At 46.9% G+C, this 11,774-nt stretch overlaps 1 protein-coding gene across 1 annotated transcript in view; it reads right to left on the reverse strand.

Annotated features, from left to right (window-relative positions):
* Nucleotides 1-1,652: 1,652 nt before the first annotated feature.
* The window catches only part of LOC126504242 (nmrA-like family domain-containing protein 1), a 17,412-nt gene continuing 7,290 nt past the window's right edge, over nt 1,653-11,774 (reverse strand). Inside the window, exons 3-5 of the mRNA XM_050146429.1 lie at nt 11,174-11,420; nt 10,205-10,395; nt 1,653-2,684 (exon numbers count right to left, since the gene is read on the reverse strand). Coding sequence (XP_050002386.1) covers nt 2,505-2,684; nt 10,205-10,395; nt 11,174-11,420 — 618 coding nt within the window. The 3' untranslated portion in view covers nt 1,653-2,504. The remainder of the gene's footprint in view (nt 2,685-10,204; nt 10,396-11,173; nt 11,421-11,774) is intronic.

Below are 11,774 nucleotides of genomic sequence, written 5' to 3' on the forward strand. Positions count from 1 at the left end.
CTGAATTCCACTGGGAGCCTGGTGGTTAGATGGCCACCTCAGCTCTGGCTTGTCATAAATGTAGCCGAAAACTGAGACGGCTTCCTATCATCCTTAGTCAATGGACCACCGCAGTAAGAACACACACAAGAGAAGGGAGAAGTCCACACGTGCACCCCTCTCCCAACCAATGCTAAAACATGGACTGCAGAATTGAACGCAGGGCAACGACTGAGCGAATGGTGATTATAATGGATGCGTAGATGCGTTAATGTGCGAATCAGAGGGATCGCTCAGTCTTGAAGCAAAGCTTGAACTGACTGTAGAGGTGTTTAATGTTTTGTTACGGTTCAGGTCTTGGTCATTTGAGGCAGGGCCTCGCACTGTAGCCCAGGCTGTGTAACTCAGACTGATCTTGAACTCTAGGCGGTCCTTCCACTTTAATGTGGAGATAACAGGTGTGTGTCCCTATACTTAGCTCAATTTCAGGACTAATACTTTATGCTTGTTCATTGAATACAACATTCTCCAGAGAGTTCTATATAATTTTTTTTGCTTTGTTTTTGTTTCTGTTTTTTGAGATACGGTTTCTCCATAGCTTTGGAGCCTGTCCTAGAACTAGCTCTTTTAGACCAGGCTGTCCTGTAACTCACGGAGATTCACCTGCCTATGCTTCCCGTGTGCTGGAATTAAAGGCATGTGCCAGCCAGGCGGTGGTGGTGCACACCTTTAATCCCAGCATTTGTGAGGCAGAGGTAGGCAGATCTCTGTGAGTTCAAAGCCAGCCTGGTCTAAAGAGTAAATTTCAGGACAACCAGGGCTACAGAGAAACCCTGCCTTTAAAAAAGAAAACAAACAAAGACCTTGTACCTTTTAACACCTATTTCTCCTCCCAAGGAATATATTGTGTAGAGCCACTCACTTGAATTTATTAGTCTATGTATGCTTTCTGTATACAAGGGTGTTCATTGTAAATAAAACACGAGAGGTTGCAAAACTCCTAAATGTCCTGCAACCATACTGCTACTGGTGAAATAAGGGGGAGGGGGAGTGTCCTGGGCGCCATGAAGGCTTTCCTGCCTCAGCCTCAGGTGTGCACAGCCACACCAAGCCAGTGACTTCCAGGTCCCATCTCTCAAACCTGAAGAACGACAGCAACAGTGATTAAGAGCACTGACTGCTCTTTCAGGGGTCCTGAGTTTAATTCCTAGCAACCACATGGTTGTTGTGATCTGGCTACACCCAGATGGCCTGGCCACCACCACTCCCCCTGACTGACAGCTGAACTTCCTTGTACTCTGTATTTGACAAGGATGTTTGTGTTCTGGTGTGTGGTGTTTTGCAGAAGTGTTTTTCCTACACGATGCCCTAACCTTGACCTCAGGTTCTGGCTGCTCAGCATGCCTCAGTCCAGCTGCCTAAAGGTATAAAAGGCTCTAGATTGGGCAAAATAAAGTCTTCCTCTTCCACAAGCAACTGCCTCTGTGTTTGAATCCCCACACCCTCCGCCAGTTCTCGGTTGCTTCTTTCCCAAGCAGAGGCAGCCACCCTCTTGTATCTTTCCCAGCAAATACCTTGTATGAAGTTTGTTAGGTTGTGTGACTTTGTGATATTCTTTGGCTCCTAGCTGTGAGGATATCTTCCCCTTCAGAGCTGTAACACTTATATTTTGGAAAAATTTTTATTGTGGCATAATAAGTATATGCAATTGTATATTCACAACTTGCCATTTCAAGCATACAATTCATTGGCAGTAACTGCGATCACAAAATTGTGTAGCTGTGGCCCCTGTTGTCCACACTTTCATCAGCTTTAATAGAAGCCCTGTAACCACTGAGCAGTGACTCACTGCCTCCTTGCCCCAGTCATAGACCTTTTCTATCTCAGTGACGTTGCCCATCTAGATATTTCTCATAATTGGAATCATTTGATATTTATCTTGCTCTGTCTGACTTTTTTCAATTAGTTCAGTGTTTTCAAAACTCGGCATGTTGTAGTTCATTCTTTTTTTAGGGTCAAATAATATTTCACTATACCTAAAACATTGTGTTGTCTATCCATCTTTTGATGGTCACTTAGGTTGGTTTTGATTTGCTGAAAGTTTTGAGATACACCAGAGAAAACAGCTGCTAGGGAAATTTCAGAAGGGGATCCCTTGTTCAGAAGAAAGCTAAGTGACCTCTCACCTATATTAAGGGAGATGCTCTGAGTTCATCACACCAGCCTTTTGAGACAACTTGGATCTTGGAGAGAAAGATCTGGAAAAGGCAATGTGTTCTGGGACTTCTCAATTTACCAAGTAGCTCTCCCACCATGAATTACTAGCTGGAAAGTTTGAAGAGAATCAAACTGCTGTGTTGGATTTCCAGTACAGTGTATCCCCCAGAAAGAAGGCAGAAGGAACCCCCGGGTGGTACAGATAATTGCCTCCCTGGCCTAGCTGCTCTGTAAAGGGGAGTGTTGTGTCACAAGGACAGCATGACCTGAGGGACAGGAGGCCATGCTGCCTCGACAGCTGAAGGTCTTCACAAGTCTTTAAAGGCTTCCTGGTTGTCTGAGATGAACTGGCTGAAGCTTCTGATTTGGGGGTTTAGACGGTGGGTAAGCTTGATGTCACGGTTGGGCTTCATGTGATAGAAACGAAACATGTTGGCCAGTTCGTCCGCTCCAGGGAATCCCAGCTTTTCATAAGCTTCTGGGGTGATCTTTTAAGAAGAAAGAAGAAAGCAGTAAATGTTATGGTTTGCAGTAGGTTTACGTATTCATCTCAGTATTGGCGCAGGCCCTCATTCTTTAGCTCCAGGATCTAAGGACCTCTGAAGAAGCTCTCACACCGTTTGTCAGGAAGCTAACTGATGAGCTGATTGGATAAAAAATTCTAATCCAAACTATGTGAAACTCTTTATAGTCTTTAAGTGTGGTACTCAGTGGAAATAGTTATTGATGTATTTGATCAGTGTTTGATCACAGGTTCCAGTTGCAGCCGCTGGTGGTGGCGTTCCACCCATGTGCCAGCAGACGACGCTGAAGACACAGCTGTCTTAGGTCCTGGCATCTGGATAAGGTAAATCTGAGCACTGCATCTCTCCCGGATTGCCCCAGCAGGCCCCAGGATGGTCTGCCCTCCCGGCTACATGGGCATTATTCCTCATCACACCGACTCTTTACTCAGTGATATCCCATCCATTTCCTCCCCCTTCATGGCTAGAGATCTGGGGTTTTCCCCCCTTCAGTCATTCTAGTCTCTGCCAGAACCATGCAGGCCCAGCAGCAATGGAGCACATCCCATGCTTACTGAGATGTCTTCTGTCCCTGACTCGTGCTTGACACTAAATAGATGCACAGCTTCCTCTACTGAAGAAATGGGTATCATCTTAATATCTGGTCAATATCAGCTGTCCTCCCTGCAGAGATGAACTGTGGCCTTACAGCTCCAGTTGGGTTTTATTCCATTTAAACAATTAGCATGTATTTATGTATCTATGTACGTATGTATATATGTGTACACACACATATGAATGCATGTGCAACAGCAGTGTGGGAGAGAACAGTCAGCTCTCTCCCGCCACCTGAGAATCCAGGGGATCAAACTCAGGTCATGGAGTTGTTATCAGCGCCCTCCCCTGCAAAGCCATCTCATTGGCCCTTCACACACTTGTTCTTAGGAAAATATGTGCGAGACTGGGCAGTGGTGGTGTTCACTGTTAATCCCAGCACTTGGGAGGCAGGTGAATCTCTGTGAGTTCGAGGCCAGCCTGGTCTACAGACAGAGTTCCAGGGTAGCCAGGGTTGTTACACAGAGAAACCTGTCTCTAAAAAGCAGAAAAGAAAAATATGTGTGAGAAATAAAAATGCATGGACAATCACAGTTGTGTGGCTTCTGTGTCCTGAGAAGACTGCACTTGTCTCTTGGTGTGTACCTCGACCCAGCAATAAGCTTCCTCCATATTCGAAACAAATCAATAGATTCATGATTATTGCATGGCATTTTTAATATGAAAGCCCCCGTTCTGGCTCTTGGAGGACTGCTGTGAGGCTGAGGCTAGTCTGTGTTACAGAGTGAGTCCCAGGCAAGCTTGTCTCGAAGAAATAAAAATCAGGAAAGGGGAAAAGAAAGAAGATGCAGGACCAACAGAACAATAAAAACATATTAGCATACTAATATATTTAAAGAAGTTTAGCAAAATAGGGAAGTGTTCATAACATTGGGTAAAATGGCACAGAGTGCTGCTTTAAGTACGGATATATATATATATGTTATATATCCCGCAAAAGGATTGGGATAAACCCGCAGATCTTACTTGTTATTGCTCAGAGATTAAACTGGATGGGTTTATTATCTTTTTCCTTCTTTTTGACTTTTGTTTGTTTTTTCAGGTAGGGTTTCTCTGTGTAACAGCTCTGGCTGTCCTGGAACTCTCTTTGTAGGCCAGGCTTCAAACTCACAGAGATCCTCCTGCCTCTGCCTCCTGAGTGCTGAGATCAAAGGCGGGCACCACCACTGCCTGGCTATTTTCTTTTTCATAATTGCTTCAGCCACTGTAATAAGCATTTGATGTTTGTGAAATTAGAAAGACAAGGGCTAGAGGGATGGCTCAGTGGTTAAGAATGGGTACTGCTCTTGAGAAACCTGAGGCTGGTTCAGCTTTCACAGTGAGCCGTCTTTCTGTCTTTCCAGAACATCTGCGTGTGTGTGAACGCACAAATACACGACATACACATAAACAAAAATGTTGAAAGAAACATAGTTTTAATTAGGAAAATGTTTAAAACTTTGAGTTTGGAAACAGAATAATATTTGTTAGGAGCATGGAATTCTGTCTCTTTAAGTCACACTGTCGTCTTGTAACTATGACAACTAACAAACCTCATAAAATAGGGATCTGTTCCTGCGGATTTTTAAAGATTTTTGAGATCTGTTCTCTTGCAACTCACTTTCTGAGGGATCCATGTTTCCCCGAGGGTTGGACAGACAGTTCAGGCAGCCCTGAACAATTAGTGAGAGCTTGGTAGGCTTTGCTTATGCTGAATCTGTCCGGCCCACAGGTGCCTCTCTTTAGAGAGGTTGGGCCAGGGAGTACCAAATTGGGAGGGCTGGAGCGCCACTTTGTGGCCAGATGCATCCTTCTCAAAATCAACATAATGCCTAACCGTTTTGCTACCTGAGAGCAAAAGTGGGCTTGACTTCAGGACAGACTAGTAGTAACCATCAAGACAAAACAGTATTAGCCATCCTGTAAAACAGATAAATGTTCCAAGAACATCCAGGGACCAGGTATCCGTCTAAAATGCTAGGAAGGTCTGGAGCCACCCAAAACTGTTTTTACTAAGCCCCATAAGAATGAATATACCACGCATCCTTTTACCCATATTCTTTGCCCATATACCCCTTTCCCTGTCTTTTCCCTATATAGGTCAAACCATCAAGACAAAAAAAAAAAAAAAAAAAAAAAAAAAAAAACAAAAAAAAAACGGGCAAGTGTGTGTGTGTGTGTGTAGGAAGATGGACTATTGGGAAATATATTTATGGACAAAACCCTGCAAGATGTCTCAGGAACCTGTCTTTGAGTGGAAGACTGCCTTCTTAAGCTTGTAAGAACTCTATGAAATTCTGTGTGATTTCAGAGATACCCTAGTTCAAAGATATAGTTGTTCTGTTTGTTTTGGTTTTGTTTCTTTGTCTGTTTTTCAAGACAGGGTTTTCTCTGTGTAGCCTTGGTAGTTCTGGAACATACTCTGTAGTCCAGGCTGGCCTTGAACTCACAGAGCTCACCAGCTCCTGGCTCCTGAGTGTTGGGATTAAAAGTGTGTGCCACCACCGTGCTTGCTGAAGATAACAGACGTTTTATGTCTTGATTGACACCTACCATGGTTTTCCAGAATAAAAAAAAAAATCTATTAGTGTCCTCACCATTTTAACACCCAAATTGAATTGGAAGTCCAAACAACTAACACCCCTCTCTGTGAGTGGCTGGTAGAGAGACCGTGAGGGGGATAATAAAAGCCCTTGTGCAACTCCCCTGTCCAGTGATTCATATACCAAGAGCTGATGCAAGCAAGAAGATACCCTCCATTTCTGAGGGGAATGGGGATATTCAAGAACTAGGGTCAGTAAGCTTTATTTTTTTTTTATGTTGTTTTGTTTTTCAAGACAAGGTTTCTCTGTGTATCCCTGACTATCCTGGAACTTGATCTGTAGATCTGGCTGGCCTGGAACTCACAGAGATTTGACTGCCTCTGCCTCCCAAGTGCTGGGATTAAAGTCGTGGGCCACCACTGCCCAGCTTCAGTAAACTCTCTTTTGGGTTGAGATGTGGAGACACATTCTCACCCTACAGCTCAGGTTGCAACTCACAAAAGTCTTCCTCCACCCACATCCCATGTGCTGGGATTACAGGTGTATGAGCCACCTTGCTGGCGTAGTTAGTTTAACTGTCTAGAATCACCCAGGAAGTTCCTCTCAGTGGTGGATTGTCTGGATTAGCTTGCCCTGTGGGCGTGCCTGTGAAGGGTTACCTTAACTGGGTCAATTTAGAAGGCTCACCCTGAAGGAAGGAAGGCAGCCATTTCATTGGCTGGGTCCTGCACAGAATGAAAAGGGAAAAAACAAGCTGGGCAGTAACGTGCGTGAGTTAATTTGTTGCTCTACTCTTGACTGTGGATAGAATGTGACCAGCTACTTGGAGTTCCCGCCCCTGTGACTTCCCAGCAAGGCTGGGCTGTAACCTGGAGCTGTGAGCCGAATAAACCCTTGTCTCCCCCCCCCCCCCCCCGCCCCCCCACAGGTTGCTTCTGTCAGAGCATTTTTTACCACAGCAGAATACAAGACAGTCAGAATAGATCAACTTTCTCTTTGAGGGCCGCACATAAATACTCGAGGCTTTCTGGCTCAGTCACTGCACCATCTGAAAAGTCTCTTCCATCCCCCACCCCATCAACACCTGTGTGGGGAAATGGTACCAAGCCGCCCCACCCGTCCGTAAAGAGCTGTCCTTGCCACACTTCGGACCAGACGCCTCCTATGGGACTCATTGTTAGTACTCAGGCATCTGTACCAGTCTGCCCCTGGGGTTGGCGTCCCCAGCTGTAGCCACTAAGGGCACCCCTGTGCACATCTGCGTTCCCTTTTAAAAGCTCCTCCCCCCCCCCCCCCCCCCCCCCCCCCCCTCCCCCCCCCCCCCCCCCCCCCCCCCCCCCGTCTCTTTCTCTCCGTCTGCCTCTTTCTTCTGCCTCTCGTGTCCCCAGAGACTGGACTCCCCTCCCCCCTTTTCGCATTCACTTTTCTCCAGTAAAAAAATCCATCTGCACCTGAGCTCTGTCACGTGACATCTTCCTCGCGCGCGTTTTTTTCTTTTTTAAAATTTATTTGCATACAGTGTTTTGTCTGTATGCTTGCTGGCCAGAAGAGGGCACCAGATCATATTACAGATGGCTGTGAGCCACTATGTCGTTGCTGGGAATTGAACTCAGGACCTCTGGAAGAGCAGTCAGTGCTCTTAACCTGTGAACCATCTCTCCAGCCCCCTACTTTTTTTTTTTTATTACAACACCCATGTCACTGTCGGTTACTGAGGGCTCACTAAGTGTTCTCAAGAGTGTCTTCAAACCCATCCCTTTTTTAAAAAGATTTATTTTAGTATGGATGTGTATGTATGTGCTCGGGGGGTACCCAAGGAGGGCGGAAAAGAATGGCAGCTCCCCCCAGAGCTGTGTGAATATATGTCGCTAGGACTGGTTTAATAAAGAACTGACTGGCTAGTAGCCGAGCAGAATAAAGTTAGATGGGAAAGCCAAACTGAGAGTGGTGGGTGAGGAAGGGTGGGGTCAGAGGCGCCGCCAGCCAGAGAGAGAACAAGTTGGACGCACAAAATCGGATAGAAGTAAAAGCCCACGAGCCTGGGGCAGCACGCAGATGAATAGAAATGGGTTAACTTGTCAGAGCTAGTTCCTGACAGGTCTGAGCTACTGGCCAAGCATTTGTAATTAATATTAAGACTCTGGGTGGCTATTTGGGAAGTGGCTGCCGAGACAGAAAGACTCCGCCTACGCTGGAGTTACAGGTGACTGTGAGCCTCCCACTGTGGATACTAGGAGACATGCTCCGCTCCGGCTCTCTGGAAGAACAGCAGCAAGCCTCTGACCACTGAGCCACCCCTGTGGCCCTAGAACCCATTCTTTACATGAAGTGTCCTCTTGGCCTCCACAGGGCATGGTCTGGATGACACGGTTAGGTTGGCCTCCACAGAGCATGGTCTGGATGACACGGTTAGGCACCTGTGCCGCTCTGTGTCCCAACATCTTCACACTGCTTGCCCTATAAATTCCTCCACGTTAGCACTGGGCACACAGGACTTGGTGTTGCCCTACTGTGTGCTGATCGCAAGGTAGACTCTAACTATATCCTGTCTTGTTTTCACCAGGGCACTCTGAGGTGGGCCCCATAGTGCTGATCTACAAGTGAGGAAGCTGAGGCTGAGAGACTAAAATATCTTTCGTTCCTGCCCCCCCCCCCCGCAAGTGTTTCTCCCATCTGCAGCGAGGGTTGCTGGAACAGCACAGGTGAGAGAGTTGCACCTTGGTCTTCGGATTCTAAACCCTTTCCACGCAAAAGCACTTTAGTTTACGTAACAAGCCAATGAATCTAAAGCCAGGGAAATAAAGCCATACAGGCGTGAAGGTCTGTTAGCGTAGCACTCTCTCCACTTTCTTCTGATGGTACAGGCTGGGTTCACCCCCTAAAACCCACCAGTAAACCTAATGTATACATCAGTAAGAAGCTAGCTGAGGAAGCCTCCTGTGGGCACACTGATCACCTAAGACTTCGCCTTTGGAACCAGCACGATTGTGCCTGCTGCCATACCAGTACGAGGGAGTCTGAGACAGGGTGTTTACTTCAAGCTTGAGGACACCTGCACTACTTAAGCCCTGCCTTGGGCCCATGAGATGACTCAGGAAGGAAAGACTCTCGCCACCAAGCCTAACAACCTGAGCTTAACCTGTGGGCCACGTGTGGTAGAAGAGAACTCGCTGCAGAATAACCATGCTGTACACTGTAAACACAGACTGCTCTCATTGGTTAGTAAAGAGCCGGCTGGCTGGTGGCTAGGCAGGATTTGTGGGGCAGAGAGAATCCTGAGAGGAAAAAAAGACAGAAGTCAGGGAGATGCGGGCTAAACGCAGAGGAAACAGGATGTGTCCAAAATGAAGTGATGAGCCACGAGCCACATGGCAGCAAATCAATAAATAGAAATGGGTTAATTTAAGTTATAAGAGCTAGCTAGAAACAGAAAGTCTAAGCTATCGACCAAGCATTTATTATTCATAATTTCTTCTTCTTTTCTTTTCTTTTTTTTTCTTTTTTCTTTTTTTGGTTTTTCAAGCCAGGTTTCTCTGTGTAGCTTTGGAGCCTGTCCTGGAACTTGCTCTGAAGACCAGGCTGGCCTTTAACTCACAGAGATCCACCTGCCTCTGCCTCCTGAGTGCTGATATTAAAGATGTGCACCACCACTGCCCGGCAAGCATTTATAGTTAATATTATGTCTCTGTGTTATTTGGGAGTAGGCTGTCGGGACAGAGCTGACAGGTGGTCCTGACAAAAACTCCACCTACAAGAACCGACTTCTGGGGGCTGGAGAGATGGTACAGCGGTTAAGAGCACTGGCTGCTCTTCCATAGAACCCAGGTTCAATTCCCAGCACCCATGTGGCAGCTCATAGCTGCCGTAACTGCAGTTTCAGGCAAGCCAACACCTTCACACAGACATACATGCAAGCAAAACACGAAAGCACATGAAATAAGAAGAAGTTATTAAAAAGAAAAAGAACTGACTTCTACGGGTTGTCCTCTGACATCCACACACACATAAGGCATGTGTATGAGCATGCACACAATAAGATAGATAGATAGATAGATAGATGATAGATAGATTGATAGATAGATAGATTATAGATAGATTGATAGATGATAGATAGATAGTAGATAGATGATAGATAGATAGATGATTGATAGATAGATAGATGATAGATAGATAGATAGATAGATAGATAGATACAGATAGATGATAGATAGATAGATAGATAGATAGATGATAGATAGATACATAGATAGATAGATACATAGATAGATACATAGATAGATACATAGATAGATAGATACATAGATAGATAGGCAGATAGATTTTAAAAAGGAAAAAGAAGCAACCCCTGTCTCAAACAAAAGGACGTACCTTTGCATCACGGATGTCCTTCCCCAGAATTCTGGACAAAACGTCAGCGTACTGCTGTATTGTTAGGGCCTCTGCAGTGAGGCCCACGGCCTTGCCGACAAACTCCTCTGGAGAAGCAAAAATGCTAGAGACAACAGCTCCAACGTCGGCGACGGAGATCCCGTCCATTGGCACATCCCCCATGGGCAGTGCTAGTTTCAAAAAAACAGATAAAAAATAAGTTATAGTATCACATCCTTGGCAGGTCCTCCAGCCCGAGCTAGTCGCTTCATCAACTCTAACCCCTTAAACTAGAGGTGCGAAAAGCAAGGGCTACAGGAAGAGGTCACTGCGGGAGCAGAGCTCAGAAGGTCATAGAGCCATGAAGGTCACAGACCCACACAGTCACTAGTTCTCACGGGGTTGTAACAAGCTGGGGGTTCCTTAAGGAATGTCAGCTATTCCCACAGCAGGGACACCCAGTGCTGCAGCCTGAATCTGTGGGATCCTGTAGGGAAGTGGCCATTCCCTCTTCTCCCAGGGCTACTCTAAGCCACAGATTATAGATCTAAGCAGTCCGTGCTGGAGCAGGCTGGGGACCCGTCTCCTGAGACTACCTCTGAGGACGGGATCATTTTCTCGCCTGCTGCTGAAGGGCAGCAAGGACTCTTAGTGACCATCTTGTTCCGCCTTTCCAGGAAGCTGAGGCTTACGGACAGAGTTAACTACGCACACAGCGAGTGTCGGCATGGTGGGCCGGAAAGATAACCTGTGTGCTTTCTGCCAAGTCCAGTCTTGGTCTCCAGGGGTTTGACTGCCATGGGGAAGTCTAGGGCAGTTCGGTGGCCTCTAAACAGGTCACACAGAGCCAAGAGCACCGGTGTGTCCAGTGAAGAGGGGCAGGAAAGGGGGGATGGAGGGAAAACAGGAGGCAAGGGAAGAGGCAGGCGGCCAGATGTCGGTGCACCTTCACGGCAACCTGGCATTTACCTAGGGTGTAGTGGCCATCAGGGGTTTTCACAGGCTTCCACATGGTGAGGAAGTTTTCAAAGTAAGCTGCCAGGCGGACGCTGGTCATGGGAACACCAATGGACCAGAAATACTCCTCCACTTCCCCCTTCCCATCGAAGTGCAGCACCTTCAGCTTGCCCCCGCTCAACCGGTCCACGTTCTCCAAACCGCTGTACACCACGTGTTTCAGGCCCAGGCGCTTGGCGATATCTGCCACCAGCTTTCCCTGAGGGGCAAAATGCAAGCCTTTGCATGCAAATATACATTTATATTTTCTTTCTGGTGTCTGCACACCAGTTGGATTTTGTGGGCCAAGTGGGGGGATACATACACACATAAATGTCTAATTTCTTGCTCTCCTCTCCCTCCCTTTCCCCTCCCCACACCTGGCTTATGGATTCTCTTTTTTGTTTTTAGTTCTAAATTTCCAGGTCTCCCTTCCCTCCTCCCTCCCCCTTCCTCCCTCTCTCCTCCCTGCCTTTCCCTCCCTCTCTCCCTCCCTCCCTCCCCCCCCCCCCCCCCCCCCCCCCCCCCCCCCCCCCCCCCCCCCCCCCCCTCTCCCTTTCCCGTTCTTCGCTCC

This window comes from Alexandromys fortis, unplaced genomic scaffold (assembly GCF_014885135.2).
Source record: "Alexandromys fortis isolate MF-2015 unplaced genomic scaffold, M_Fortis_MF-2015_v1.1 scaffold_56, whole genome shotgun sequence".
NCBI classification, from domain to species: Eukaryota; Metazoa; Chordata; class Mammalia; order Rodentia; family Cricetidae; genus Alexandromys; species Alexandromys fortis.